General features: G+C 39.1%; 1 protein-coding gene across 1 annotated transcript in view; it reads right to left on the reverse strand.

Moving 5' to 3' along the window:
* The window catches only part of C14H8orf34 (chromosome 14 C8orf34 homolog), a 338,106-nt gene that overhangs the window by 262,409 nt on the left and 48,949 nt on the right, over window positions 1–26,748 (reverse strand). Inside the window, exon 2 of the mRNA XM_005689042.3 lies at window positions 11,544–11,691. Within this exon, the coding sequence (XP_005689099.2) occupies window positions 11,544–11,691 (148 nt within the window). The remainder of the gene's footprint in view (window positions 1–11,543; window positions 11,692–26,748) is intronic.

The raw sequence follows: 26,748 nt of genomic DNA on the forward strand, positions 1-26,748 counted from the left end.
TGTATTTTGCTGTAAATAAAAACAACTAAATGTTTAAGTAAATTTTACTCATCTGATGTTACCTTATCTGTTATTCACTGCTGCTGCTGCTAAGTCACTTCAGTCGTGTCCGACTCTGTGTGACCCCAGAGAGGGCAGCCCACCAGGCTCCCCCGTCCCTGGGATTCTCCAGGCAAGAACACTGGAGTGGGTTGCCATTTCCTTCTCCAGTGCATGAAAGTGAACAGCAAAAGTGAAGTTGGTCAGTTGTGTCGGACCCTCACCGACCCCATGGACTGCAGCCCACCAGGCTCCTCCATCCGACGGAGGAGCCTGATGGGCTGCAGTCCATAAGACCACTGGTGCACACATACATTTCCACTATAGTATTTGTTAGGGAAGTTAAATAAATAGACTTGTTTACTCTTCAGAGACAAAACAGAGCAGGCCCCTGACCTTGCTTCTAACCTTCCTGGACACAGCCCTGACTGGGAGTGACTGCGAATGACTGCCTGCTGTGAGTGCAGCACTTGCAGCACCATAGGTAAGATGTGTGTGGGTGGGGGGCGGGGGAGGGGGGAAATGTTGAAATTGTTTAGCCCCTCTGGTGGCTCAGAGGTTAAAGTGTCTTCCTGGAATGCGGGAGACCCGGGTTCGATCCCTGGGTTGGGAAGATCCCCTGGAGAAGGAAATGGCAACCCACTCCAGTACTCTTGCCTGGAGAATCCCATGGAGGGAGGAGCGTGATGGGCTACAGTCCATGGGGTCACAAAGAGTCGGACACGACTGAGCGACTTCATTTTGAAGAGGGCCTGAACAGCCAAGTCCTAGGCTGTCGGGAGCCACGTCAGCCGCGTTAGGCATTACTAACAAAATGGAGGCACGACCCCAGCCCCCTCTCCTCATTCCGCAGGCACGGACCCGGGATGAAGGAGTTAGGCCTTGTAATTCTAACTTGTTTTTTCCTCTCCTCGGCTGAGTTGACCGAAAAGGAATATTAAGGTGCTTATTGTTCTTGAGAAGAGCATGAGAAGGCACAAAGCCTTCTGCAGCTATGCTCAGAGAATAATCCATAAAGTTAATCATTGACATTTGTTTAAGGACTTTTACAAAAGAGTGTTCCAGGACGAGCACATGGGCCGCAGCTTGAGGCCATGGGAGGGATTGCTATCTGAAGCCTATTTGTGAGGAAAATGTTTATGGCAAAGGAGTTTATTGAATTTAGGGCTTAGAAATAGTTAAAATAGTTAGAAGTTAAAGATTTAAGGAATGTTGTAAAGTTAGCATATTTTACTATAGCTTATAGAAGTTAGAAATTTTTACAGACACTATAGCTAGAAGCCTTTTTAAGAGATAGTGAGCTCAGGATGTTAGGGGCAAACAGGATTTAGGAAGGTAAGTAGTAAACTGAGGAATGTAACATGAGTTACAATGGAATCACAAGTTAACTATAGAACACATTAGAGGAAGCAGATAATAGATGGTAAGGCTGATTCCCAGAGAATCACTGAAGCAGGAACTCTGTTTGAAGAGCAACAATGATTTATGGAGATAATAAATCTGGGTGAGGGGGAACTGAAAATGTCAAACCTCTGACCTAATGCTTTTGTAAAGTATAAAAGAAAATCTTAAACTTGAAATAAATAGGCAGTCCAAGAAAACTGAGAGGCTGCCTCATCGCCGACACTGTCCATCTCTTCAGGTTGAATCCCTGGATGCTAGAGCTGGACTCCGGCACCAGGCTTAAACTACATTACAAGTTTGATAAGACAAAACATTGTACAAGAGGCAGTGATCAAGACCATCCCCAAGAAAAAGAAATGGAAAAGGCAAAATGGTTGTCTGAGGAGGCCTTACAAATAGCTGAGAAAAGAAGAGAAGCTAAAGACAAGGAGAAAAGAAAAGATATACCCATTTGAAAGCAGAGTTCCAAAGAAAAGCAAGAGAGAGATAAGAAAGCCTTCCTCAGTGATCCATGCAAAGAAATAGAGGAAAACAATAGAATGGGGAAGACTAGAGATCTCTTCAAGAAAATCAGAGATACCAAGGGAACATTTCATGCAAAGATGGCCACAATAAAGGACAGAAATTGTATGGACCTAACAGAAGCAGAAAATATTAAGAAGAGGTGGCAAGAATACATAGAAGAACTGTACAAGAAAGATCTTCATGACCCAGATAATCATGATGGTGTGATCACTCACCTAGAGCCAGACATTCTGGAATGTGAAGTCAAGGGGCCTTAGGAAGTATCACTATGAACAAAGCTAGTGGAGGTGATGGAATCCCAGTTGAGCTGTTTCAAATCCTAAAAGATGATGCTGTGAAAGTGCTACACTCAATATGCCAGCAAATTTGGAAAACTCAGAAGTGGACACAGAACTGGAAAAGGTCAGATTTCATTCCAATCCCAAAAAGAGGCAATACCAAAGAAGGCTCAAACTGCCGAACAACCGTTCTCATCTCAAACACTAGCAAAGTAATACTCAGAATTCTCCAAACTAGGCTTCAACAGTACATGAGTTGTGAACTTCCAGATGTTCAAGCTGAACTGCGAAAAGGCAGAGGAACCAGAGATCAAATTGCCAACACCTGCTGGATCACAGGAAAAGCAAGAGAGTTCCAGAAAAATATCTAATTCTCTTTTACTGACTATGCCAAAGTCTTTGACTATGTGGATCACAACAAACTGTGGAAAACTCTTCAAGAGATGGGAATACCAGACGACCTTACTTGCTTCCTGAAAAATCTGTATGCAGGTCAAGAAGCGACAGTTAGAACTGGACATGGGACAATGGACTAGATCCAGATTGGGAAAGGAGTACTTCAAGGCTGTATATTGTCACCCTGCTTATTTAACATATATGCAGAAATATGGTGCGAAATGCCAGACTGGATGAAGTACAAGCTGGAATCAAGATTGTGGGGGAAAATATCAATAACTTCAGATATGCAGATAACACCCTGTTTAAGGCAGAAAGTGAAGAGGAACTAAAGAACCTCTTGATGAAGTTGAAAGAGGAGTGTGAAAAACTGGCTTAAAACTCAACATTCAAAAAACAAAGATCATGGCATCTGGTCCCATTGAAAGAGTAACAGGCAGGAAGGCCAGGGATCTCCAAATGGAGGAAATAGCCTGCAAGTGTCAGACATTTTTATCTCTCTTAAGGGGCAGGAGGAAACAAACTAGAGATATTTTTTCCTTCTCTATACAAATTTAAAAGGAGGTTTTTCTTAAAATTCTGTGTTGCCATAGTGACACCTGGTTTCACCTGAAGTTAACCAATGCCTTTTTCTTATGGAAATGTTTATCTTAAGCTATGCTAATGTACTATGCATTTACCCCAGACTCTGTCTTCAAGTTGCCTTTTGGCTCAGAACCTACTTGATAAACCAGTATGTTATACTCTGATATTGTTCCTCTAATCTATGTATATGAAACTATTTGTATGGTGATCTGCCCTTCTTCAAGATTCAAGTTAATCATTTTATGGCCCAAGATAAACCATTTGGTGCCAAGATTATCCCAAAATACATCTTACGGGTGAAGGGCCTGGTGCCATTCTGAGTTTTGAGACATTCCTTTCTTTCATTAACAGGCTGCTTGTGACTATATAACATCCAGCTGAAGACTAGCAGGGGGGTACTCTTTCTGCCCCCTTCTGATGCCTATGTCAGAAGGTTTCTCTATCTCCTTTATACTTTAATAAAACTTTATTACACAAAAGCTCTGAGCAATCAAGCCTTGTCTCTGGCCCTGGATTGAATTCTTCTCCACCAGGGGCCAAGAATTCCTATGTCGTAATTCAACAACAACCTTTCACCATCAATTCATGGCAAACAGAAGGGGAAACACTGGAAACAGTGAGAGACTTTACTTTCTTGGGCTCCAAAATCACTGCAGATGGTGACTGCAGCCATGAAATTAAAAGATCCTTGCTCCTTGGAAGAAAGTTATGACCAACCTAGACAGCATATTAAAAAGCAGAGACATTACTTTGTCAACAAAGGTCCATCTAGTCAAGGCTATGGTTTTTCCAGTAGTCAGGTATGAATGTGAGAGTTGGACTATAAAGAAAGCTGAGCGCTGAAGAAATGATGCTTTTGAACTGTGGTGTTGGAGAAGATTCTTGGGAGTCCCTTGGACTGCAAGGAGATCAGACCAATCAATTCTGAAGGAAATCAGTCCTCAATATTCATTGGAAGGACTGATGCTGAAGCTCAAAGTTCAATACTTTGGACACCTGATGCGAAGAGCTGACTCATTGGAAAAGACCCTGATGCTGGGAAAGATTGAAAACAGGAGGAGTAGGGGACCACAGAGGATGAGATGGTTGGATGGCATCACTGACTTGATGGACATGAGTTTGAGTAAGTTCCAGGAGTTGGTGTTGGACAGGGAAGCCTGGCGTGCTGCAGTTTATGGGGTCGCAAAGGGTTTGGGCAGACTCCGGGAGTTGGTGATGGACAGTGAGGCCTGGCGTGCTGCAGTTCATGGGGTTGCAAAGAGTCGGACACGACTGAGCAAGTGAACTGAACTGAACGAGTTGGACACAACTGAGTGACTGTACTGAATTAAACTGAGGCTTGCAATTGGTTACACATTGATGATGATATCAGTTTGCATCCATTCTGGGTTTATAAGGGGGAACCCTGAACTGTAATCTTTGAAGTCTCATACACAGAGCTGATGCACTGCCCAGGACCTTTTCCCAACTGGAAGTCCAGACTGCTGTCACATGGGACTTCTCCACATTGTTTAAGTCTGAATGTCAGCAAGTCCAATTTGGTGATGTATCTTCTGCTCTATTTCTCTTCTTTTAATGTCAGTACATGAAAGTAAGCTAGATAATTCTCTAATAAATATTTTTATTATTTATTTGTATATAACAAGTGGCTTATTAACAAATCCTTTCAGCAAAACAGTATTACTGATTTTTTCCACTGTTCTGTTCATGAAAGAGTAGTTCAATCACCTTTACTGAAAGCTACAGTTCCCCTTCAAAGGTGGCCAGTATCATACCAACTTTCATATGAAATGATCTTTCCAGGAGTTTATCCCTCTTGACATCTTTTCATCCCATATTTTTAGACAGACTCTATTGTGGAGCTTTTTCTTCTTTTATTCTCAGGGCATTAGATTCTCCTTCTTTGTCTTATTGATTGCTTCCTTATCTTTTATCTACATGACATTCCTTAGCTTCCTTCTACCTTCTTGTTTAAATTTCAGTATTTTCAAATCATCCTAGCATATGCATGATTCATAAATCTTTCTCTGGCTACTCACTTATAAACACCAAGTAGACATCATGAAACACTATAGACAGCCTTCAAATTCTCAAGTTAAGTTTGTACTTAATGAGCTGCTGTCCAGTTTTTCTACTGCAAACATCCCATTAAATACCAAAAGAGGTATAAATATTCTAAAATACTAGTAACAGAAATATTGGTCTATGAACAGAAATACTGGTCTGCATTCTGCCACAGACAGAATTAAGACAAAAAAATAGACATTATCAGTAATAGATTGAAAAATATCTAGACATTCACAACGCTTGCCCCTACCTCAGATTCAGCTCCTGACATTGTTTCACAGTCTATCAGAATCTGTCTTTCTATATCCAGCCTAGGACCATAGTTTCTTCTAATACAACACAGCTAAAAGAATTAAGAATCATGGACATGAAACACAGTATCTCATGGTACAAAGAAAAACTAACAGCAGCCACAGAAGAATACTACACTGGATTTTGCAGCTTTTTAAATTCTCCACTATTGGAAAGAAAAAAAAATCCATATTAATTTGACTATCTTAGCAATGATACTGTTCTTATTTAATGTGTTGAAAAGAGATGTGAGACAGAAAGTCACTTGTCAGTTTCTCAAAGACCAATAGTAGCAGCCATGATCTCATCTGTCTCCCCCAAATTTTTAAAAACTATCTAAATAGTTCTAAGCTATATGGTAAGGGGACAAAAAATAATAGAATACCTACACTATTTATTGACAAACTTAAAACTAGATGGACTTCTCCATGGCTCAGCAGTAAAGATCCTCCTGCCTGCCAATGCAGAAGACACAGGTTCGATCCCTGGCTTGGGAAGATCCCCTGGAGGAGGAAATGGCAATTCACTCCAGTATTCTTGCCTGGGAAATCCGATGGACAGAGGAGCCTGGAGGGCTGCAGTCCATGGGGGTCACAAAAGAACAGGACGTGACTTAGCAACTAAACAAACAAAACTAATTTGAACATCCTTCATTTAAATTCAAATAAACAAAATAAATATTTTAACAAGGAAGATTCAATATAAAAAGCAAGAATACATCACTCAAGATATAGAAGAAATTCATAGTTTGAGGGAAGATTTACTATGAAAAAACCTTTAAATTTTACAATATGGCTATTTTATCTTTTTAATACAAATAAAATAGACTCTGTGAAGCAAAAAGAAATGAGAAAAGAGATAAAACTGTAAAACTATAATTGCTAAGATAAATGAAAGAAGATCAAGAATACTGACAGGAAATTAAAATGCAATATGTACAATATTTGAATTTGTATACAAAGCCAGAAAGAGAAAAGTAATACTGTAGAAAATTGAATCAGTGACAGGGAGAATACACTTGACAAACCTCCCTAGAAGTTATCGATAAAGAAAACAATTTACACATAGCTGATTTTTCTGAAGAAATCAAAACAAATACAATAGAAGCATTGAGTACACAAGAAGACAACTGTTCTAGGATTAAGATGCGGGTTTGTTAATTGAAAGGATTCACTGGATAAAATGAAAAATAAGAAAAGAGACAAACATGCAGATGTGTTCCCAGTAAAACTTTTGAATATCAGAAATAAAGAAAAAAACAAATCCCATAAGTGTTTAATATTAGAGCACCTAAAAATAAGTAAAAACAAGGTTGCTTTCAACTTTCTCCTAGACATTAAAAGACAAACTTCTGAGAACATGTTAAGTCCCCAAGATGCTAGATAAATTTAAAAGCAAAAAGGGGGCACCTTCAGATATTTTCAAAAAGTATTAACCTAAATAGTTTGAATATTGAGACCCTTTCTAACTAATTATAACAAGCACCAAAAGAAATAATTCAAAATTATAGTTCAAGTTTAAACTGGCACTATTTACTGTCACCTGAATTATAACCTCTTCTACTAATACTCGTATCAAAGAATTAGTCTCTGCTTTCCTTCTCTCTCCTGCCATATCCTCCCCTCTAAAATCATTTCTCTTCACCTTCTGGGGCATACATTCCATGATAAATAATAGTCCTCCATCTTCATATTCTCTCCTTCAAGAGAAGAGCCACATCATTCTTTCCACAAGAGTGCTTCCTCCTCTGCAGTTGCTCGGAATGAAAGCGTTCATCCCCTCCTCACGTGTCACCTGCCATAGGCTGGGGTTTTCTGGTACATCCACGGTGTTTTTTTGTTTTGTTTTGTTTGTTTGTTTTCGAGTGTAATTGCTTTATAATGCTGTGTTACTTTCTGCTGTTCAATGAAGTGAATCAGCTATGTGTATACATATATCCCCCTACCTCCCACCTACATCCCCCATCCCACTCTCAAGTCATCACAGACTACCGAGCTGAGTTCCCTGTGTTATACAGCAGCTTTCCACTAGCTCTCTATTCTATACATCATAGTGTATATATGTCAATCCTAATCTCCCAATTCGTCCCACCGTCCCCTTCCTTACTGTGTCCACAAGTCCATTAGCTATACCTGCATCTCTATTCCTGCCCTGGACATAGGTTCATCTGTACCATTTTTCCAGATTCCACATATATAGCAGCTAGGACAAGGAAGCAACCTAAATGTCCAATGACAGATGAATGGATAAAGAAGATGTGGTACATATACATGATGGAATATTACTCAGCCACAAAAAGGAGTGAAACTGGGTCATTTGTAGAGATGTGGGTAGACCTACAGTCTGTCATACAGAGTGACGTGAGTCAGAAAGAGAAAAGCAAATGTGGTCCATCCATGTTCAGCTGAACGTTCCTCCTCTCTTGTGGTAGGTGCTGCGTGTCTATACTGCTCACCACTCCATCACTGCATCTTTCTGCTCCTGATTACTCTTGCAGCCCTACTCAAGACACTGGCCCAGTCACCCTTAACCTTTCAACAAACAGAATGAAACTCTGGTGACCTCTTAATTTCTTAAACAAACCATGTATTGAGTATCACAATTCACTGTCCTCTCAAACCCTAAAGAACTTCACTTCTCTGAACTTCAGAGCCCACAAACTCAGGACACCCACAGGACTTTTTCATCATCTGGAATCATTTCCCCTCAAAAGTCTTGGTCCCAAACATCACAATTTCCCTGGCCTTCTCAATCTTTCATATTTTCACCATGCCTTCCCTTACATTTGGCCTCTTAAAGATTCTAAGTTCTCTGATCTGCCTTTTATGTCTAGACTGTTTCCTTGTTCCCTCCCTCTAATACCGGGCCACATGCTTTGATTGCTTGTACAATTTACCCACAGACATCCTCAACGCCTTCATAAAACTGTCTGTCCACCCTTCATCCTCACTGCTGTACATTCACAGTTCTCATCAGTCTCTCAAACTGCTTTTCTCCCCTTCCTCCTAGCACTTCTGGGCACTGCGGGGGAAAAACCACAATCCTGCCCATAATTTCCATGATTATTACTTCATGTCTTGAATTTCAGATAAGCCCCTGGACTGCTTCAGTCTTTTTTATTTTCCTTTGCCAAGTCTCTTTTTATTCCCCAGGGTGACTTCACAACCATTATCATTCGCTTCAATTTCCATGATTTATTCCCCAAAACTCTTGTCCTCAGCAAACAACTTCACTTCTTAAAAAACTGGAAAAATATCGATGAAATATATCATCTCACACTTGCCTTATCCCAGTCCAGCTCCTACTCTAAATTTAAGCACAACTTCTTCCATTCTTCTGTTCTCATAATTTTAATGTGCACAATCCTGAATGCTATTCCTGAAACTTCTGCCTTAACCCAGCCACAGTTTTAGACTCATATCCAACAGCCCGTTGGAATTACCTACTAAGATGCCCCAAGAAATTCAAGTTCATGCAAAGAAACTGGATGAATTTTAGTCCCGTATTCCCCTCTTGCTTTATTTTGTTGTTGTTCAGTCACTTCGTGTCCAACTCTTTGTGACCCCATGAACAGCAGCATACCAGGCTTCCGTCCTTCACTATCTCCACCCACTATCTTCACTATATAGTTTGTATTATAAGATTCCATCTTAGCAAATCTTACTGAAAGAAATTCTCTTTCTTGTTACAGAAATAAGCCTGCTATATTAAATAGATAACCAACAAGGACCTACTGTATAGCGTACAGAACTCTCCTGAACGTTATGTGGCAGATTAATGAGGGAGGGAATGGGGGTTTAGGGGAGAATGGATCCATGTATATGTATGGCTAAGTCCCTTCACTGTTCACCTGAAATTATCACAACATGGCTAATTGGCTATACTCCAATACAAAATTAAAAGTTCAAAAATAAATAAATAAATGTAAGAAGGCTGAGTGCTGAAGAACTGATGCTTTTGAATCGTGGTGCTGGAGAAGACTCGAGAGTCCCTTGGACAGCAAAGAGATCAAACCAGTCAATCCTAAAAGAAAGTCAACCTTGAAGTCATCAGAAGGACTGATGCCAAAGCTGAAGCACCAATACTTTGGCCACCTGATGTGAAAAGCCAACTCACTGGAAAAGATCCAGTTGCTGGGAAAGATTAAAGGCAAAAGGAAGAGCGGATGACAGAGAATGAGATAGTTAGACAGCATCACCGACTCAATGAACATGAATCTGAGCAAACTCTGGAAGATAGTGAAGGACAGGGAAGACTGCCATGCTGCAGTCCATGGGGTCCCAAAGACTTGGATACAACTTAGCAACTTAGCAAACTGAGTTTGCTTAGCAACTGAACAACAACAGCAACACATTCTCTCTCAGGAAACAAAAAGAAATAAGCTGCTGTGATGCGAGAGCTGTGCGTCAAAGAACTGTGGGTTGTACCTATTTGTTTAGAGCAGCTGCTGGCTGAGACCCAGCAAGAAAACAGGGACTTCAGTCATATAATTGCAAGGAAACTAATTCTGCCAACAACCTGAATGAATTTGGAAGCAGATTCTTTCTTATTCCAGCCTCTGGATGAAGATACAACCTGGGCAACATCTTGATCTGTAGCTTTGTGTAATGAAACAGACAATCTGCTTAAACCCTCCACAGACTTTTGACTTGTGGTAAATGGGAGCTATTAAATGTGTGTTGATTAATACTATAGAATTTAATACATTATTGTCTCTCCAGACATGATAACTTACAAATATGGGTTCCTATGAGTTTTAATGGGCTCGTGGATGTTTATCTGGTCCACCCTCACAAGAATGGATTCCTCTTTGCACCTACAAACCAGAGCCTATGCCTAATACTCACCTTGCTAAGAATCTAACCCTAAGAAAGTGACCAAGAAAAACCAAGAGTTCCCTCTTATTATACCAAAAGCTCATATTCTGGCTTCCTGTATGCAGCAGAGAACTTCTATATTGATAACTAACACCAGAGTTGTCTACATTCTGCAGAGAATACCCTATCCCTTACCCACTTTAAGCACCAATGTGAGAACACAGCCAAAGAGGACCAAAATCCTTTCATGGGATCCAAGAGGGCATGAAGAGAAGAGAAGCAATGGTGCTACCCCTAGAAAGCATTTGAAATCCAGTCAGTCCGATATCATGGGAGTCAAGTGAGGAGTTAGCTACTCAAGCCAAGGTTTGGGGGTGGGATTTGGGTTCAGAAGTAAACACCAAACTAACAGACCAGTGTGTAAAAGAAATAAGCTATCAGACACACATTTTATAAATAAAAATCAAAGACAAGTCTACCCAATTATCTCACTAGTGCTTACTGGAGAGGTAAGGTTGGTTCCCCAATGTTTACAGTAAATAAATCAGGTTGAACTTATAACATAAGGTAAAATTAGAACTGAGGGAAACAGAATAATTATCCATTTGGGCTACAGAAAAGGTAACTCTAGAAATGTACTGTTTACCTTTTTGCCCAGAGGAGCTATAAGCGCTTAATTCAAATTCTTCATAAAAAGAGAATAACTAAAGTTTAAAATAATTAGTTTGAATTCATATGAAATGAAAGCTTTCCATGCAAATCTGAATCTTACTTCCATTCAAATTGAATACAAAGATTCTCATGTTTGGAAGCCTAATAAATAACAATATATTCAAATTTGAGAATACTTTTTGACAAGTTCTAGCATATGGTTGGAGAAGGCAATGGCAACCCACTCCAGTCCTCTTGCTTGGAAAACCCCATGGGCGGAGGAGCCTGGTGGGCTGCCGTCTATGGGGTCGCAGAGTCGGACACGACTGAAGCGACTTAGCAGCAGCAGCAGCAGCAGCATATGGGTGAACACCAATGAATACATGAAACCATAGGTAACTATCTAGATTTACTTGTTATAAAAAGAAAGACTTTCATAAATTTTACATTAAATATATTAACATTAACTGTAAAATACATCTTCATTTACCTGATATTTCACTTTCTGCCCAGAGAGCTGCAGATCCAGATAAGGTTCTTTGAAGTTGCCCACGGTTTCCTTGTTTTGACTGAAGATGGTCAATGAGAAATGGGATTGGCTGGTCAGGTGTCTCAGTTATTAACTTGGTCATTAATTCCTGAAGGCAGAGTAGAACGCACATTTACATCTAATAATAACAGCAAACACATACACATCACTTACTATTACTAGGCACTGCTTTACCTGCTCTATACACAACAACTAATTTAATCCTCCTAACAAACTTTTCAGGCAGGTACAAGTTATTGGTCTCATTTTGAGGAAAGTAAATTGCCCACATTACACGGCTAATACATAGCAAAGCCAAGACATATTTGCAGTTTTAATATTTTATTTGTCCAAAACATACCAGAAGTTTAAGTTCCTTTGAAAAATTACAGTCAAAGAAGTTTCAGATTACTATTTTGGGAGATGCCATTATATATCAAATTTTCAATAGACCTCATCATATGACTTATATGCCAATGTCATTTTTCTTTCTTAACTATACATAAATATCCCCAAATGAAGAAAACGTTGGAATGAAAGAAACCAGTAACAAGCCACAGCTTCACAGAAACCAAAAAATATTTTAAACTGGTTCTTTAACGGAAGTTTCTTTTTTCAAAAGGCCTGAAAGTTATTAATTCTTTCTTGCTCTTTTTTTTTTTTTTTTAATGAGTGAAGCAATGGAGAGTTCCATTTTTGGACAGCTCTAATGATGCTTTAAACTAGGGAGAAGTCTGCCTAAGGGCAATATCTACACATTGCTTTTACCGGTCAGAAATGGCAAGAGCAAGCTCCAATTTGTGAATCCCCAGACTGTTCTTTTATCAACAGCTGCCAAGCCAACTGAACATCATTTTGAGCTGTGTAACTGGGTTTATGAACCTGCATGCACCACTTTAGATTCCTGTTAGTCACATTTTATCTTGTTGGGTTTAGCTCAGAATTCTAATCTGTCAATTGTCATTTTTTAAGTTCAGATTCTGTGAGAAGTAGTGGCTCTAGTGATACAGTGTGTATCAAGTATTAGCAGTGCTGATGGAAGGGATACTGGAAATTTCCCATCCCATTGTCTTTTTTTGTTTGTGGCCTATTTCCTCTGCCTTAAATGTTCTTTTCTGGGATGCTCAGATCACTGGCTTGTTATCAGTTCAGTTCAGTTGCTCAGTTGTGTCCGAGTCATTGTGACCCCATGAACCGCAGCACACCAGGCCTCCCTGTCCATCACCAACTCTCGGAGTCCACCCAAACCCATGTCCGTTGAGTTGGTGATGCCATCCAGCCATCTCATCCTCTGTTGTCCCCTTCTCCTCCTGCCCTCAATCTTTCCCAGCATCAGGGTCTTTCCAAATGAGTCAGCTGTTCACATCAGGTAGCCAAAGTTTTGGAGTTTGAGCTTCAACATCAGTCCTTCCAATGAAAACCCAGGACTGATCTCCTTTAGGATGGACTCGTTGGATCTCCTTGCATTCCAAGGGACTCTCAAGAGTCTTCTCCATCACCAAAGTTCAAAAGCACCAATTCTTCAGCACTCAGCTTTCTTTATAATCCAACTCTCACATTCATACATGACTACTGGAAAACCCATAGCCTTGACTAGATGGACTTTTGTTGACAAAGTAATGTTTCTGTTTTTTAACATGCTGCCTAGGTTGCTCATAACTTTCCTTTCAAGGACTAAAGTGTCTTTTAATTTCATGGCTGCAATCACCATCTGCAGTGATTTTGGAGCCCAAAAAAATACAGTCAGCCACTGTTTCTAGAGTACATCATGAGAAACACTGGGATGGAATAAGCACAAGCTGGAATCAAGATTGCTGGGAGAAATATCAATAACCTCAGATATGCAGATGACACCACCCTTATGGCAGAAAGTGAAGAAGAACTAAAGAGCCTTTTGATGAAAGTGAAAGAGAAGAGTGAAAAAGTTGGCTTAAAGCTCAACATTCAGAAAACTAAGATCATGGCATCACTTCATGGCAAATAGCTGGGGAAACAGTGGAAACAGTGTCAGACTTTATTTTGGGGGGCTCCAAAATCACTGCAGATGGTGACTGCAGCCATGAAATTCAAAGATGCTTACTCCTTGGAAGGAAAGTTATGATCAACCTAAATAGCATATTCAAAAGCAGAGACATTATTTCCTCAGCAAAGGTCTTTCTAGTCAAGGCCATGGTTTTTCCAGTGGTCATGTATGGATGTGAGAGTTGGACTATAAAGAAAGCTGAGCGCCGAGAATTGATGCTTTTGAACTGCGGTGATGGAGAAGACTCTTGACAGTCCCTTGGACTGCAAGGAGATCCAACCAGTCCATCCTAAAGGAATCAGGCCTGGGTGTTCATTGGAAGGACTGATGTTGAAGCTGAAACTTCAAAACTTTGGCTACCTGATGTGAACAGCTGACTGATTTGAAAAGACCCTGATGCTGGGAAAGATTAAGGGCAGGAGGAGAAGGAGACAACAGAGGATGAGATAGTTGGATGGCATCACTGACTCAATGGACATGGGTTTGGGTGGACTTCAGGAGTTAGTGATGGACGGGGAGGCCTGGCGTGCTGTGGTTCATGGGGTCGCAAAGAGTCGGACATGACTGAGTGACTGAACTGAACTGTTTCCACTGTTTGCTCATATATTGCCATGAAGTGATGGGACCGGATGCAATGATCTTCGTTTTCTGAATGTTGAGTTTTAAGCCAGCTTTTTCACTCTCCTCTTTCACTTTCATCAAGAGGCTTTTTAGTTCCTCTTCACTTTCTGCCATAAGGGTGGTGACATCTGCATATCTGAGGTTATTGATATTTCTCCCAGCAGTCTTGGTTCCAGCTTGTGCTTCTTCCAGCCCAGCGTTTCTCATGATGTACTCTGCATAGAAGTTAAATAAGCAGGGTGACAATATACAGCCTTGACGTACTCCTTTTCCTATTTGGAACCAGTCTGTTGTTTCATGTCCAGTTCTAACTGTTGCTTCCTGACCTGCATATAGGTTTCTCAAGAGGCAGGTCAGGTGGTCTGGTATTCCCATCTCTTGAAGAATTTTCCACAGTTTATTGTGATCCACACAGTCAAAGGCTTTGGCATAGTCAATAAAGCAGAAGTAGATATTTTTCTGGAACTCTCTTGCTTTTTCGATGATCCAGTGGATGTTGGCAATTTGATCTCTGGTTCCTCTGCCTTTTCTGAAACCAGCTTGAACATCAGGGAGTTCACAGTTCACATATTGCTGAAGCCTGGCTTGGAGAATTTTGAGCATTGTCATCATTCAGTCTCTAATGATATCTTAAGAAGTTTACCCTAACAAATCTTCATAATCTTTTATCACAGCATTTAGCACTCTCCAGAATCATCTCATTTCATATTTCCTATTCAGTTTGTGCCTGTCTCTCTTCCTCCCCTGCTACAGCACCAAGACACAAGAACCAACTGATTTGATTGCTACTCTTTCCTTAAGGCCTAGATTTTACAGAGCTCATAGCTAGTATTAAAAGAATGAATCAATATTTGGTGTATCAAACCCAGGGGATGACAGAGGATGAGATGGTTGCATGGCATCACCGACTCAATGGACCTGAATTTGAGTAAGCTCTGGGAGTTGATGATGGACAGGGAAGCCTGGCATGCTGCAGTCCATGGGGTCACAAAGAGTTGGACATGACTGAGTGACTAAACTACTAGAACTAAAGTCCCTTATTGTCCTAATAAACAATGATTAAAGCATCCATAGATTTCTTAGCCCAGTAAAATACATTATTCTGAACTGCTACACCAGAAACTGCTGTCATATCTCAGAGATATTTCTTGACAGTGTAGGAACACATGGATTTGTCTGAAAGTGAAAGTAAAAGTGAAGTCGCTCAGTCCTGTCCGACTCTTTGCGACCCCATGGACTGTAGCCTACCAGGCTTCTCTGTCCATGGGATTTTCCAGGCAAGAATACTGGAGTGGGTTCCATTTCCTTCTCCAGCTGATCTTCCCAACCCAGGGATCGAACCCGGGTCTCCCACATCGGAGGCAGGTGCTTTAACCTCTGAGCCACAGAGGCTAAATGGATTTTGTAGATGACAAGATTACCAGTTGATCTCAGAGACATGGATAAAATAGTACAAGGTATCTCAAAACTGTGCAGACTGAACATAAAGTTGGAAGTAAAAAGAGCAAAGGATTTCTACCACAAACACATTGTGAAGCAACATATTTGTCAGACAAATGAATATAACAAGTTTTTATATTCTAATAAGTAGGTAAGCAAACAATCAGTTGGCATAGGTCTTCTTTACTTCTGTTATTTGAAATTGCAATTATTACAACTATAACTTAGGTCATTCCTCTATGTGTTAAAGCAATGCAGGATTCAATTAAAACCCAATTACTCAGCAGTGGAACATAATTTGAATCATTTTAGGTTTTGCTTCTGTAGAAAAAATATATTATATTCCATTTAAATCAGTTATACATTATAAAAGGACTTCCCTGGTGGCTCAGACGGTAAAGCGTCTGTCTACAATACGAGAGACCTGGGTTCGATCCCTGGGTCGGGAAGATTTCCCTGGAGAAGGAAATGGCAACCCACTCCAGTACTCTTGCCTAGAAAATCCCATGGACGGAGGAGCCTGGTGCAGGCTACTGTCCATGGGGTCACAAAGAGTGGGACACAACTGAGCGACTTCACTTTCACTTTCTTTCATACATTATAAAGGCAATGAAAAAATAAAGAGAAAAATAAATAGAAAGACCAACTAGACTACCCTTGTCACAGAGGCCTTTGCTTTACTCTGATAAAGCAAAATTAGGTCAGATAACAGGACTTTAACTTAAATTCAGAAACTTTCCATATAACTTTTGAGTTAAAAAGAGAAAAAAGCACAAGATCTTATAAGCTTTTTTTTCCCCTTTTTTTAACTTTCAGGTTAGATGGAAAGTTTCTGGGGTTTTTTTTCCTCTTAAAATAAATTACAGTGTCCCTATACTGTCTTCATTTTTTACATAATTTTTATTGGAATATAGGGCTTCTCTGGTGGTTCAGCAGTAAAGAACCCACCTGCCAATGCAGTAAACACAAGCTCAATCCCTGGCTGGGAAGATCTCCTGGAGAAGGAAATGGCAACCCACTCCAGTAATACTCTTGCTGGGAAATCCCATGGACAAAAGACCCTGGCAGGATACAGTCCATGGGGTCACAAAGAGCTGGACATGACTCAGTGACTGAGTACACCACATGCTTTGGAATATAATCAGTGTACAATGTTGTGTTAGTTTCTGCTGTAGAACAATGTTAATCAGCCACATGCATCCATATATCCCCTCTCTCGAGCCTCCCCTCGTCCTCCTCCATTCCACCCCTCTAGGTCATCACAGAGCACCGAGGTGAGCTCACTGTGCTATACAGCAGCTTCCCACGAGCTATCTGTTTTACACTGGGTAGTGTATATATGCCAACGCTACTCTCAATTCGTCCCCCACCCTTCTCTGCACTTCTGTGTCCACAAGCTCATTCTCTATGTTTGAGCCTCTACTCCTGCCCTGCACATAGGTTCATCAGTACCATTTTTCTAGATTCCATATATATACGTTAATATATGATATTTGTGTTTCTCTTTCTGATTTACTTCGCTCTGTATGACAGGCTCTAGGTTCATTCACAAAACGACAACTCAGAACTTTGTTCCTTCTGATAACTGAGCAATATTCCATTGTATATACGTGCTACATCTCCCTTACCCATTCATCTGTGTTAAAGCCTATATGACCCAGATACAGACTGGCTTCTATTTTCCTAACCAAAACCCCCTTACTGATATGTCCAAAAGTGGTGTTAGCTAATATTTTCAAGTTTACTATTACGTTTATGTATATATATATTATTCCATATACGTATACATTTATTATTACTATTGCCATTGCCATTTTATCATATGTTTTCACAGCATATGCTTTGATACAATATACACATTGTGTCATTTTATTGGATTTATTTTTTCTGATTATTAAAACTGATAAATGTTCTCTTAATATAGTTTATTATAAACTGCAGTCTTTAATCTTGAATATACTATATTGAGGCAGCCTCTGAATTGATATGCTTCCTTTTTTGCTAATTATAATTCTGTTACCTATTAAAATATATCATTTTCAAATATAAATATATAGGAAGATAATATAATTTTTATAATGTTTAAAAACAATCTAGAGAACATAAATCATTAAGTAACTACTGAGCATAAATTTGTATTATATGTCATGTAAATACATGGAAGTTAGGGCTTGTACTATATAGAACCTTGTACTATATAGAACATGGTCATAATTAATAAACTGGAGAATGAATGCTAACTATCAATTAATAGCAGAAATGACTGTTTCAAAATGCATTTTAGTTTGAATGTCCACCAGATAAAAGCAAAACCATGAGAAAGTTGGTAGCTCATCACAGCCATTTATTATTAAATAAGTGAACAGTTAAGGCAACAAGTAATCATGACCAATTATAAATAATTTTAATGCTAGATTCATTTCATTTGATGAAAACTATGGAATCTCTTAGTTAAAAAACCAAGAGCACGTGTATACACACAAACATCAAATTTTACATAATGTGCCTGGATGTTTACCCACCTAAGGGCTGACACTCAAAGGTTTCAATGATTCTAGGTTACGAGTCTTTGTTCCAGGTCCCACAACAAACGCAGAGCATGGCATTATGCCTAAAACATTACTTATTTACTTAATGACTTACTTGGGAATTAGTTACTTCTTACTTCATTTCCTGAGATAGAAGTCCTAACCTCAGCAGAAAGTTATAAGAAAACAAAATTAAAACCATTTCCAAAATCTCAGGACTTTCTCATTATACAGTCTTTTTGCTGAATCAATAAACATAAAGGATATTACACTCTAGTCATAATGGAGATGTTCATGCAAGCATGCTTAGTCATGTCCAACTCTGCAACTCCATGGACTATAACCTTCCAGGTTCCTCTGTCCATGGAATTTTCCAGGCAAGAATACTGGAGTGGGTTGCCATTTCCCCCTCCAGGGGATCTTCTGACCCAGGGATCAAACTTGCATTTCTTATGTCTCCTGTATTGGCAGGTGGATTTTTTACCACCAGCACCACACGCGAAGCCTAATAATGGAGATGATGTCAATCAAATGTATTTTTTACTTAGCACCCATAATTATCTTAAATATTAATTGGCATGTGGCACAGTACCATCTGCAGGATATTTTAGTTCAAAACTGGCACTAAGATCTGATGACTGAATTAATTTATTCTAAATCTGCATATGTTTCAATTTTCTCTTTTTAATTAGGTCTTATTAAAAATTAGCATGAGATCACAACCTTCCAGACACTCACCCTCTCCACCACCACCTGTTTTTCATAAATAGGCAGTTAATGGGCACTGAATTGTCAACAAATGAATGACAGAATACTTGAAAATCAGCTGTCTCCAAAATACCTTATGAAACACCCTTATTTTAAATTGATGTCAGGATTCCCAATTGATAGAATCCCAACTGGTTTCTACCCCCACCAGAATCCTTGCCTTGTTTCTCATTCCATTTTTCTAAACAGAAGTAGAATGGAGGAATATTTTTTCTGCTTCATTACACCTCTAAACTCTATTATGGTTTTGTCTTTGGCAAGAAATAAGTTCCAATGCAGCACTAGGTCTCCATGTACAAGTGAGACAGACAGATATCTACTTGATGTTTTCCAGTCGGACTCTTCTGCTCACAGAACTCAGACTGTCCTGTGGTTAATCAACCTTCCTCCACCTCAGGACCATGCCCAGCCCTACCCTAAACCTTCTCATTCACAATGAGAACTGAGATTTCCCTGGAAGGCTGAGCTCAACAGGAAAGGAAGAACGTGAAAATTAATGCTTAAAAGTATCAGTTATTTACTGTCTGATATGCACAGATGTCAAATATTTGACATAGATTTAATCATTCACTATACATTAACAGGGGTTTCTCTGGTGGCTCAGCAGTAAAGAATCCGCCTGCCACTGCAGAAGACTCATGTTCAGTCCTTGGGTGGGGAAGATCCTCTGGAGGAGGAAACGGCAACCACTCCAGTATTCTTGCCAGGGAAATCCCATGGACAGAGGAACCTGTAGCTCGCCAGGCTCCTCTGTCCATGGGGTTGCAAAAGAGTCAGTCACGACTTAGCAACTAAACAACAATACATTAAGGGACTTCATACTAGATGCGCAACCCAACTAGGATATATGCACTTTTACTAAGGTGTATGTTAACTCTCTACTCATTTCAGGAACCCATCCCTCACCAACAACCGACCAATGCAAACAATCTTAGCCCACATCCAAACACAACCATACAGACCTAAGAAACTTTCATCCCTATTTTGAAATGTTCTTTGGTCCCTCTTAAATATAATTTAATACAAAATTAGATTTATAATACTCATTTATAATACAAAATAAAAGGCAACTAAATCACCTTGTATATTACAGAATATAATCCAGGTATGGAGAGTTAAAAAAAAAAAAAACAGAGAGAGTGGTTTTGTAATGAAGATTAAGAACAATACCGCAATTAAAAAATAATTATTCTAAACTCTAGAGCTGAATTTTAGACACTAAATTCTCTCTGCTCTCAATAATATAGGCAAAAATAAACCTAACCAGCAGATGACAAGTGATGGAGTATTTTATCTAATACCTATTAATCCCTCCTAGAAGACATCTCTGTATTAGAGATACTAAAGTAGATTTCATATTTAATTTTTGAATATTTAGTATCTACTTTGAAAGTTTTCACATAAATGTACAAGCTTGTAGTTAAATTTCCATGCCAACATCAAGGTCTCCAGTGAGAAATATTAGCATATATGGATCTACTTTTAGTAAAGGAATTTATATTATTCCATATAGCAGTCTATCAATGAAACTATTTTGATGTTAGGTAGGGCCTCAAAATCACTGTGGATGTTGACTGCAGCCATGAAATTAAAAGACACTTGCTCCTTGGAAAGAAAGCTATGACCAACCTAGACAGCATATTAAAAAGCAGAGACATTACTTTGCCAACAAGGTCCGTCTAGTCAAGGCTATGGTTTTTCCAGTGGTCATGTATGGATGTGAGAGTTGGACTATAAAGAAAGCTGAGTCCAGAAGAATTGATGCTTTTGAACTGTGGTGTTGGAGAAGACTCTAGAGAGTCCCTTGGAATGCAAGGAGATCCAACCAGTCCATCCCAAAGGAGATCAGTCCTGGGTGTTCATTGGAAGGACTGATGTTGAAGCTGAAACTCCAATACTTTGGCCACCTGATGCGGAGAGCTGACTCATTTGAAAAGACCCTGATGCTAGGAAAGATTGAAGGCAGGAGGAGAAGGAGATGACAGAGAATGAGATGGCTGGATGGCATCACCGACACAATGGACATGGGCTTGGGTGGACTCCAGGAGTTGGTGATGGACAGGGAGGCCTGGTGTGCTGCAGTTCATGGGGTCCCAAAGAGTCGGACACGACTGAGCGACTGAACTGAGCTGAAGGACTTTCCAGTCTTGAAAATATCTCCGTAGGAGTACAATACAGGTGATACTCAGCAGAAATAATTAAGCACTTCCTGACTCAAAGAAAATAATTAAATCAATCCATGGTGGAAGTAGCAGATGTATGTAGAAGTCACCATAAAAAGGAGGACGTCCTTTGGTTAAGAATTACTTTATTTTAGCCTTTTATCGTTTATAAATAATGTGTAACTAAGACAGGATGCTCAGCATAATAGAGTCATGAGGAAATTTCATAGTGTACACCTGGCACTTCCTTTAGGAGCTGATGATCTAAGGAAAGGACGTTTGTCTCCATGGCAAGGATATTTTCAAATTGGGTATGGATTCACTGGACATTCCTTACTTAGTAAGGAAGGCCTTACTTTGATTCAATCCTAAAAGAGTCATAAATCAAAGGAGCCAGATAAATATGGGCCTATTTCTAGAAGTATATTTTATTTCATTTATCCATTTGTCAATCTTATACCATCACTGCAATGTCTTAATGACTACAGCTATACAATAATTGTGAAAAAAAATCATCCTATTTTATTTCTATCACCTTTTTAGTTATTCTGTCAAGATTATGTTCATTTTTTCTCTTTTTTTCTTTGTGTTGATTGAAAATTTTCCTACTTTTCTCTCTGTTAGTCTGAAAGTTATACACATGTTTAAGATTCTTTTAGTTGTTACCTAGAGATTATAAAATTAATACTTGACTTAGCTACATTAAGTATTAACTGGCATTTTTTCCTCCCCTCAGCTTTTGCAAGGAAGTTAGAATACTTTGACACTACTTATCATGCCTGGTTTATATGTTTATTGTTATGTATTATAACTATATATAATATACAAGATATATGAAATATATACATATATATGACTCCACGGGTATTTTTAATTTTTATTTTATACCATTAGCATGCATTTATATGTACCTATATATTTACCATTTTTATTGCTCTTATCTCTTCATTCATATCCAATCATCCATCTGGGATTATTCTCAGCAACAATAAGGAATACCTTTATTTTAGTGCTGACAAGTTATGTTTTGCTTTGCATAAGAATGTCTTTTTGTTTGATTTTTAAATGTGAAGATAATTTCACTGTATCTATATATTGGGATTACTTTCCATTTTTCCCCATGGTTTCTTTTAAGAATTCAACTATATTTCTTCTTCTTTTCAAATCTAACTTTTTCCAGGGATTTTAAAAAGAGTTTCTATTTTTTTGCAACTATATGAGATGATGGATGCTAATTAAACTTACTGTGGTAGTCATTTTGCAATACACGTATGTCAAGGCATTATGCCATACGCCTTAAACTTATCAAGTACTGTATGTCAATTACATCACAGTTAAAGTGAAAAAAATAATATTCCAAAAAAAGTATGGTTCGGTCAAATCTAGTTTGGACAAAAACATGGATTTATTGGCTCATGGATTCAGAGTAGCATGGATAATCAATCTACAAGAAGTATAAAGATGATGCTAGGTTTCAGGGACAAGTAAAGGCAGGCATTTGAAGCCTACCACATGTTTCTGTCCATCTCTTAGCTCCACCATATGCTTTGTCATTTGCATATGGTTTTCTCTACATCCTGGGAAACCTGATTCTTGATCATGCAGGACTTTGGTGTTACACAACCATACATACACAGCCAACCTACTTATCTCCTACATTTTAGACCAACAGACAGTAGCAAAATTTGAGTCTGAGAGTCCTGAGTATAAATATTTCCAGAAGACACAGAGCAGACATAGTGATCAGACGTCCAACTGGAGCTATCTGACTGTAACTAGAGTGGTAAGAACAGGAAGAAAATTATAGCCTTGTTAATAGTCATATGAATGTTTGAATTAGCATTTATTAAAAGAAGAAGGAATTGCGGTCAAATGATATCACTGATGCCAACTAAATACAGCTTCAAAGAAGTGACCATCATAATAGGAACCACATGGAATTCTTTTTTTAATGGCTCTGAAAAAATAAAAAAAGACTCTGATCAGGCCCAGAGTTAATTAGGCATAGTCAGTGTTTGAATAATATTATGAATATAATTCTGCACAACACTCATGCCACTGTCCTAAATTATGCGTTTACCAGTTCAGCTCTCTGCGGGGTTCTTGAGGTCAGGAAACATGTCTTAGACATCTTTGTTTCCCAAGATCAAAGAACAGTTCCTTGCACATGTGCTAAGGGAAAGAATGAATAAATGAATAAATTAAGTAAATAACTTTATAAAAAACCTTCTTTAGCTGCATTATTATCTGCAAAAAATATCTGCCCCCAAAACAAACAAACTCCACATGCTTCCCTTCATAGCATTCAAAGCTACCTAAAACTGGTCCCCAATTGGCAGTTTCATCTCTTATGATAATATGTTCTACATTCCACAGACAGCAAAAGTTCCCTTGATATATCCTTCACTTCCATATTACATATTTAAAGTAGACTCTTTTTTCAGAATAAACAAGACTGGCATGGTCCAGGAATTAGGGAGCTTATTCTTTGGAAGAGTTAGTCAATAAACAAATAACAAAGACAATAAGTAAAATATGGGCTTCCCTGATGGCTCAGATGGCAAAAAAAAAAAAACCCACCTGCAATGCAGGAAAACCAGGTTCAATCCCTGAGTCGGGAAGATCCCCTGGAAGAAGGATATGGCAACCCACTCCAGTACTCTTGCCTGGAAAATTCCATGGATGGAGGAGCCTGGTAGGCTACAGTCCATGGGGTCATGGTGAGTCGGACACGACTGAGCGACTTCACTTTCACTTTTCATACTCAAATATAAGTTAATTTTTAGAAGAGCTGTCAAATGTCAGCAAGGATGGAATAATATGCTAGTTGAGGAGGGAGGCAGATGAAAGAACTTGCAGATTTTTGTCAGTTAAGATATGTAGACTGAATATTACTTTAAATGGAGTGCAAAGCCAATGATAATTTTCATTAAGGAAATGAAATTGATTTGCCCTGTTAAAAGATGTGCTTAGACTGTTCCGAGACTACTGACTATAGTGGTATTTTAAGTGAGGGTGCAAAGCAATGGCCTGACTTTACACATCAGTTCCTACTCAGATCTGACCGGGGGAGGAGAGGGTCATAGCAGCCTGAAGAACGAGTCACTCAGGTATTGAGTTTGAATGAACGGTGATGAGCTGATGTCACTGCCATTCACTATAGAACAGACCAATGAACAAGGGATGGGTCAGTGGTAGAAGACCAAGAATTCCAACATGGGTGTAGGAAAGGAGCTGTCAACTAGCCAAACAGAAGAGATAGTGCTCACAGCAATTCTTCAATTCATATTTTTCAATGCTTCCTTTAGAATGACAATAATTCTCTTTATTTGCACAACAGATATTTATTGAGGACTCACTGGGCTTCCCTGATGGCTCAGTGTAAAGAACCTGCCTGCCAATGCAGGAGACATAAGAGACGTGGGTTCGATCCTAGGGTTGGGAAGATCCCCTGGAAGAGGGCATGGCAACCCACTCCAGTATTCTTGTCTGGAGAATCCAGGTAGGCTACAGTCCATGGGGTCACACAGAGTCGGACATGACTGAAGTGACTTAGCACTCACACGCGCACTAGAAACTAGGCACTGTGTGTTGCAGATGGTTAGTGAACAAAACAGAAACGTGTCCTTACCCTGCACTTGTTGGTTTTGGTCTGTGGGCTTCGTCTAATAATTGTCTGGATTATCCCAGTAAAGCAGGAAACAAGGTTAACAGCAGGAATAGAGGATGGGAGATGAACACTGGGAGTTTTGAGAAAAGGGAAACAAATGAAAAACAGTGACTCAGGACTGTAGGATTATTTGGCCACTTGAGATTTGTTGTTGCAAATTTAAAGTACGACAATTTTGTGTGGCAGCATGTTTTTCTCACAGTCATGTTCAGCTGCACATGTGGAGGCACAAAAGAGGCAAAAGTTTGTACTTAGGCAGGTTTACGGTTTAGTGAATTGAGTAGGAGGAGCTGAGAGAGAGACAAGGTATCTACATTTGAGAGTACGTGGAAGGAGCAGTTATAATGACTGGCCACTGGCCCCCGAATTTCAGCTGAGTGAGGACATCAAAGAGGTAAGGGCAGATGAAAATGTGGTAGGATCAATGAGTGGGACATCCAGGGGCGGTCAAAGAAAAGCTGGAGTTGGGATACTAGAGGCAGTGAGCTAGAAGGAGAGGAGAAGATGGTCGGAGAAAAGGATGCTTGAAAGTGAGACTCCAGAGAACCACAGTCATTAGTAACACCACCAGGAGTGGCTAAGATAAGAAGAAATAAATCCCTGGGTGAAAGGAGTTCAACAAAGAGGCTAATGGAAAGGTGTGATGGAAAGGTCATCCACATATACATGAAAATTTCAAGAATGAATCTTTCTAATATACCATTAGAAAGAATGGCAATATTCAGGAATTAAAGCTATTGAGAAATACAGGGAAATCACCCAAAGGTCTAGAGAGTTAAAACTATTGAGGAATATAGGGGAGCCACCCAGGGGTCTGTAAAAGTAACAACTGGTGTGGTAGGCAACGTAATCTGATGAAACAGAGTGGAAGGAATGAGTCTATTTTAAATTTTTCTTAAATCTACAACTTTAATTTTTCCTCTTTATTAGAAGTATTTCATCAGCAAAAAATGTTTCAGTTAGGAAAAAACTCCATACTATTTATTATTAAAATCCAAAACTATAAAACATTAAATAAACATACAAATTTAACATGCTCGCAGAACACCAAGTCAACGTACAAAAAAATGAAGTCAACTGATGAGGCACTTAATTCTAAACCAACATTAAAGTCATGGTATTAGCATAGACAGAAATTCTCTTTTACTTTTTTTGGGCCATGCTGAGTGGCATGTGAGATCTTAGTTCCCTGAACAGGGATCAAATCCACACCCCCTGCATTGGAAGAAGAATTCCTAATCACTGGACCACCAGGAAAGTCCCTAGACAGGAATTCATATATAAATTAATTTAGCAGCATGCTGACATCAATATTATCTATGGTTATGAAAAGTAAAAAAGTATATTGACATCATTAGTAATTGCTGGTAATAAATTTCTATCTCAGATACCTAATACCCCCATTCACAGAAGGTATGTGCTAAAATAAATACACTCTATGTAGGTTCTGTAGAGTTATATATGTTTTGATAAAAACAGACAGCATGTGCTTAAGACTACATTCCTTAATGAATAATAAATAGCAATCATTTCAACAAACCCTCACTGAGTTTGACTAGGCTCACGGCAGCTGATAAGCAACATGATGATTTAGAGAGATTTACAATCATTCAGTAAAATCTATTTTCTGCTATAGCAATGAATAATCTTTCCAGTTGTTTTCAAGATTGTTTTACACAAGAAACATGCTATGTATGTTTATATATTTTTGTCTGACCAAAAACATTTCCCCTCTACACTGACTCCAGACCACAAACACTATCAAAAGCCGTGTGGTCCTATAACCTTTAACAGGTTAAATACAAGTTGGTTTCTTGTATAATACAGTGGAATGACCTTACAAGTTTACACAATGACTAGCCCTTCTCTCATTCCCCAAAGTTATACTAAAATAAGAAATGATGTTATGTGCACAATAGCACAGGAAAATAAGAGAGAGTGCTATTGATGGACT

Source organism: Capra hircus, chromosome 14 (genome assembly GCF_001704415.2).
Source record: "Capra hircus breed San Clemente chromosome 14, ASM170441v1, whole genome shotgun sequence".
Taxonomy (NCBI): Eukaryota; Metazoa; Chordata; class Mammalia; order Artiodactyla; family Bovidae; genus Capra; species Capra hircus.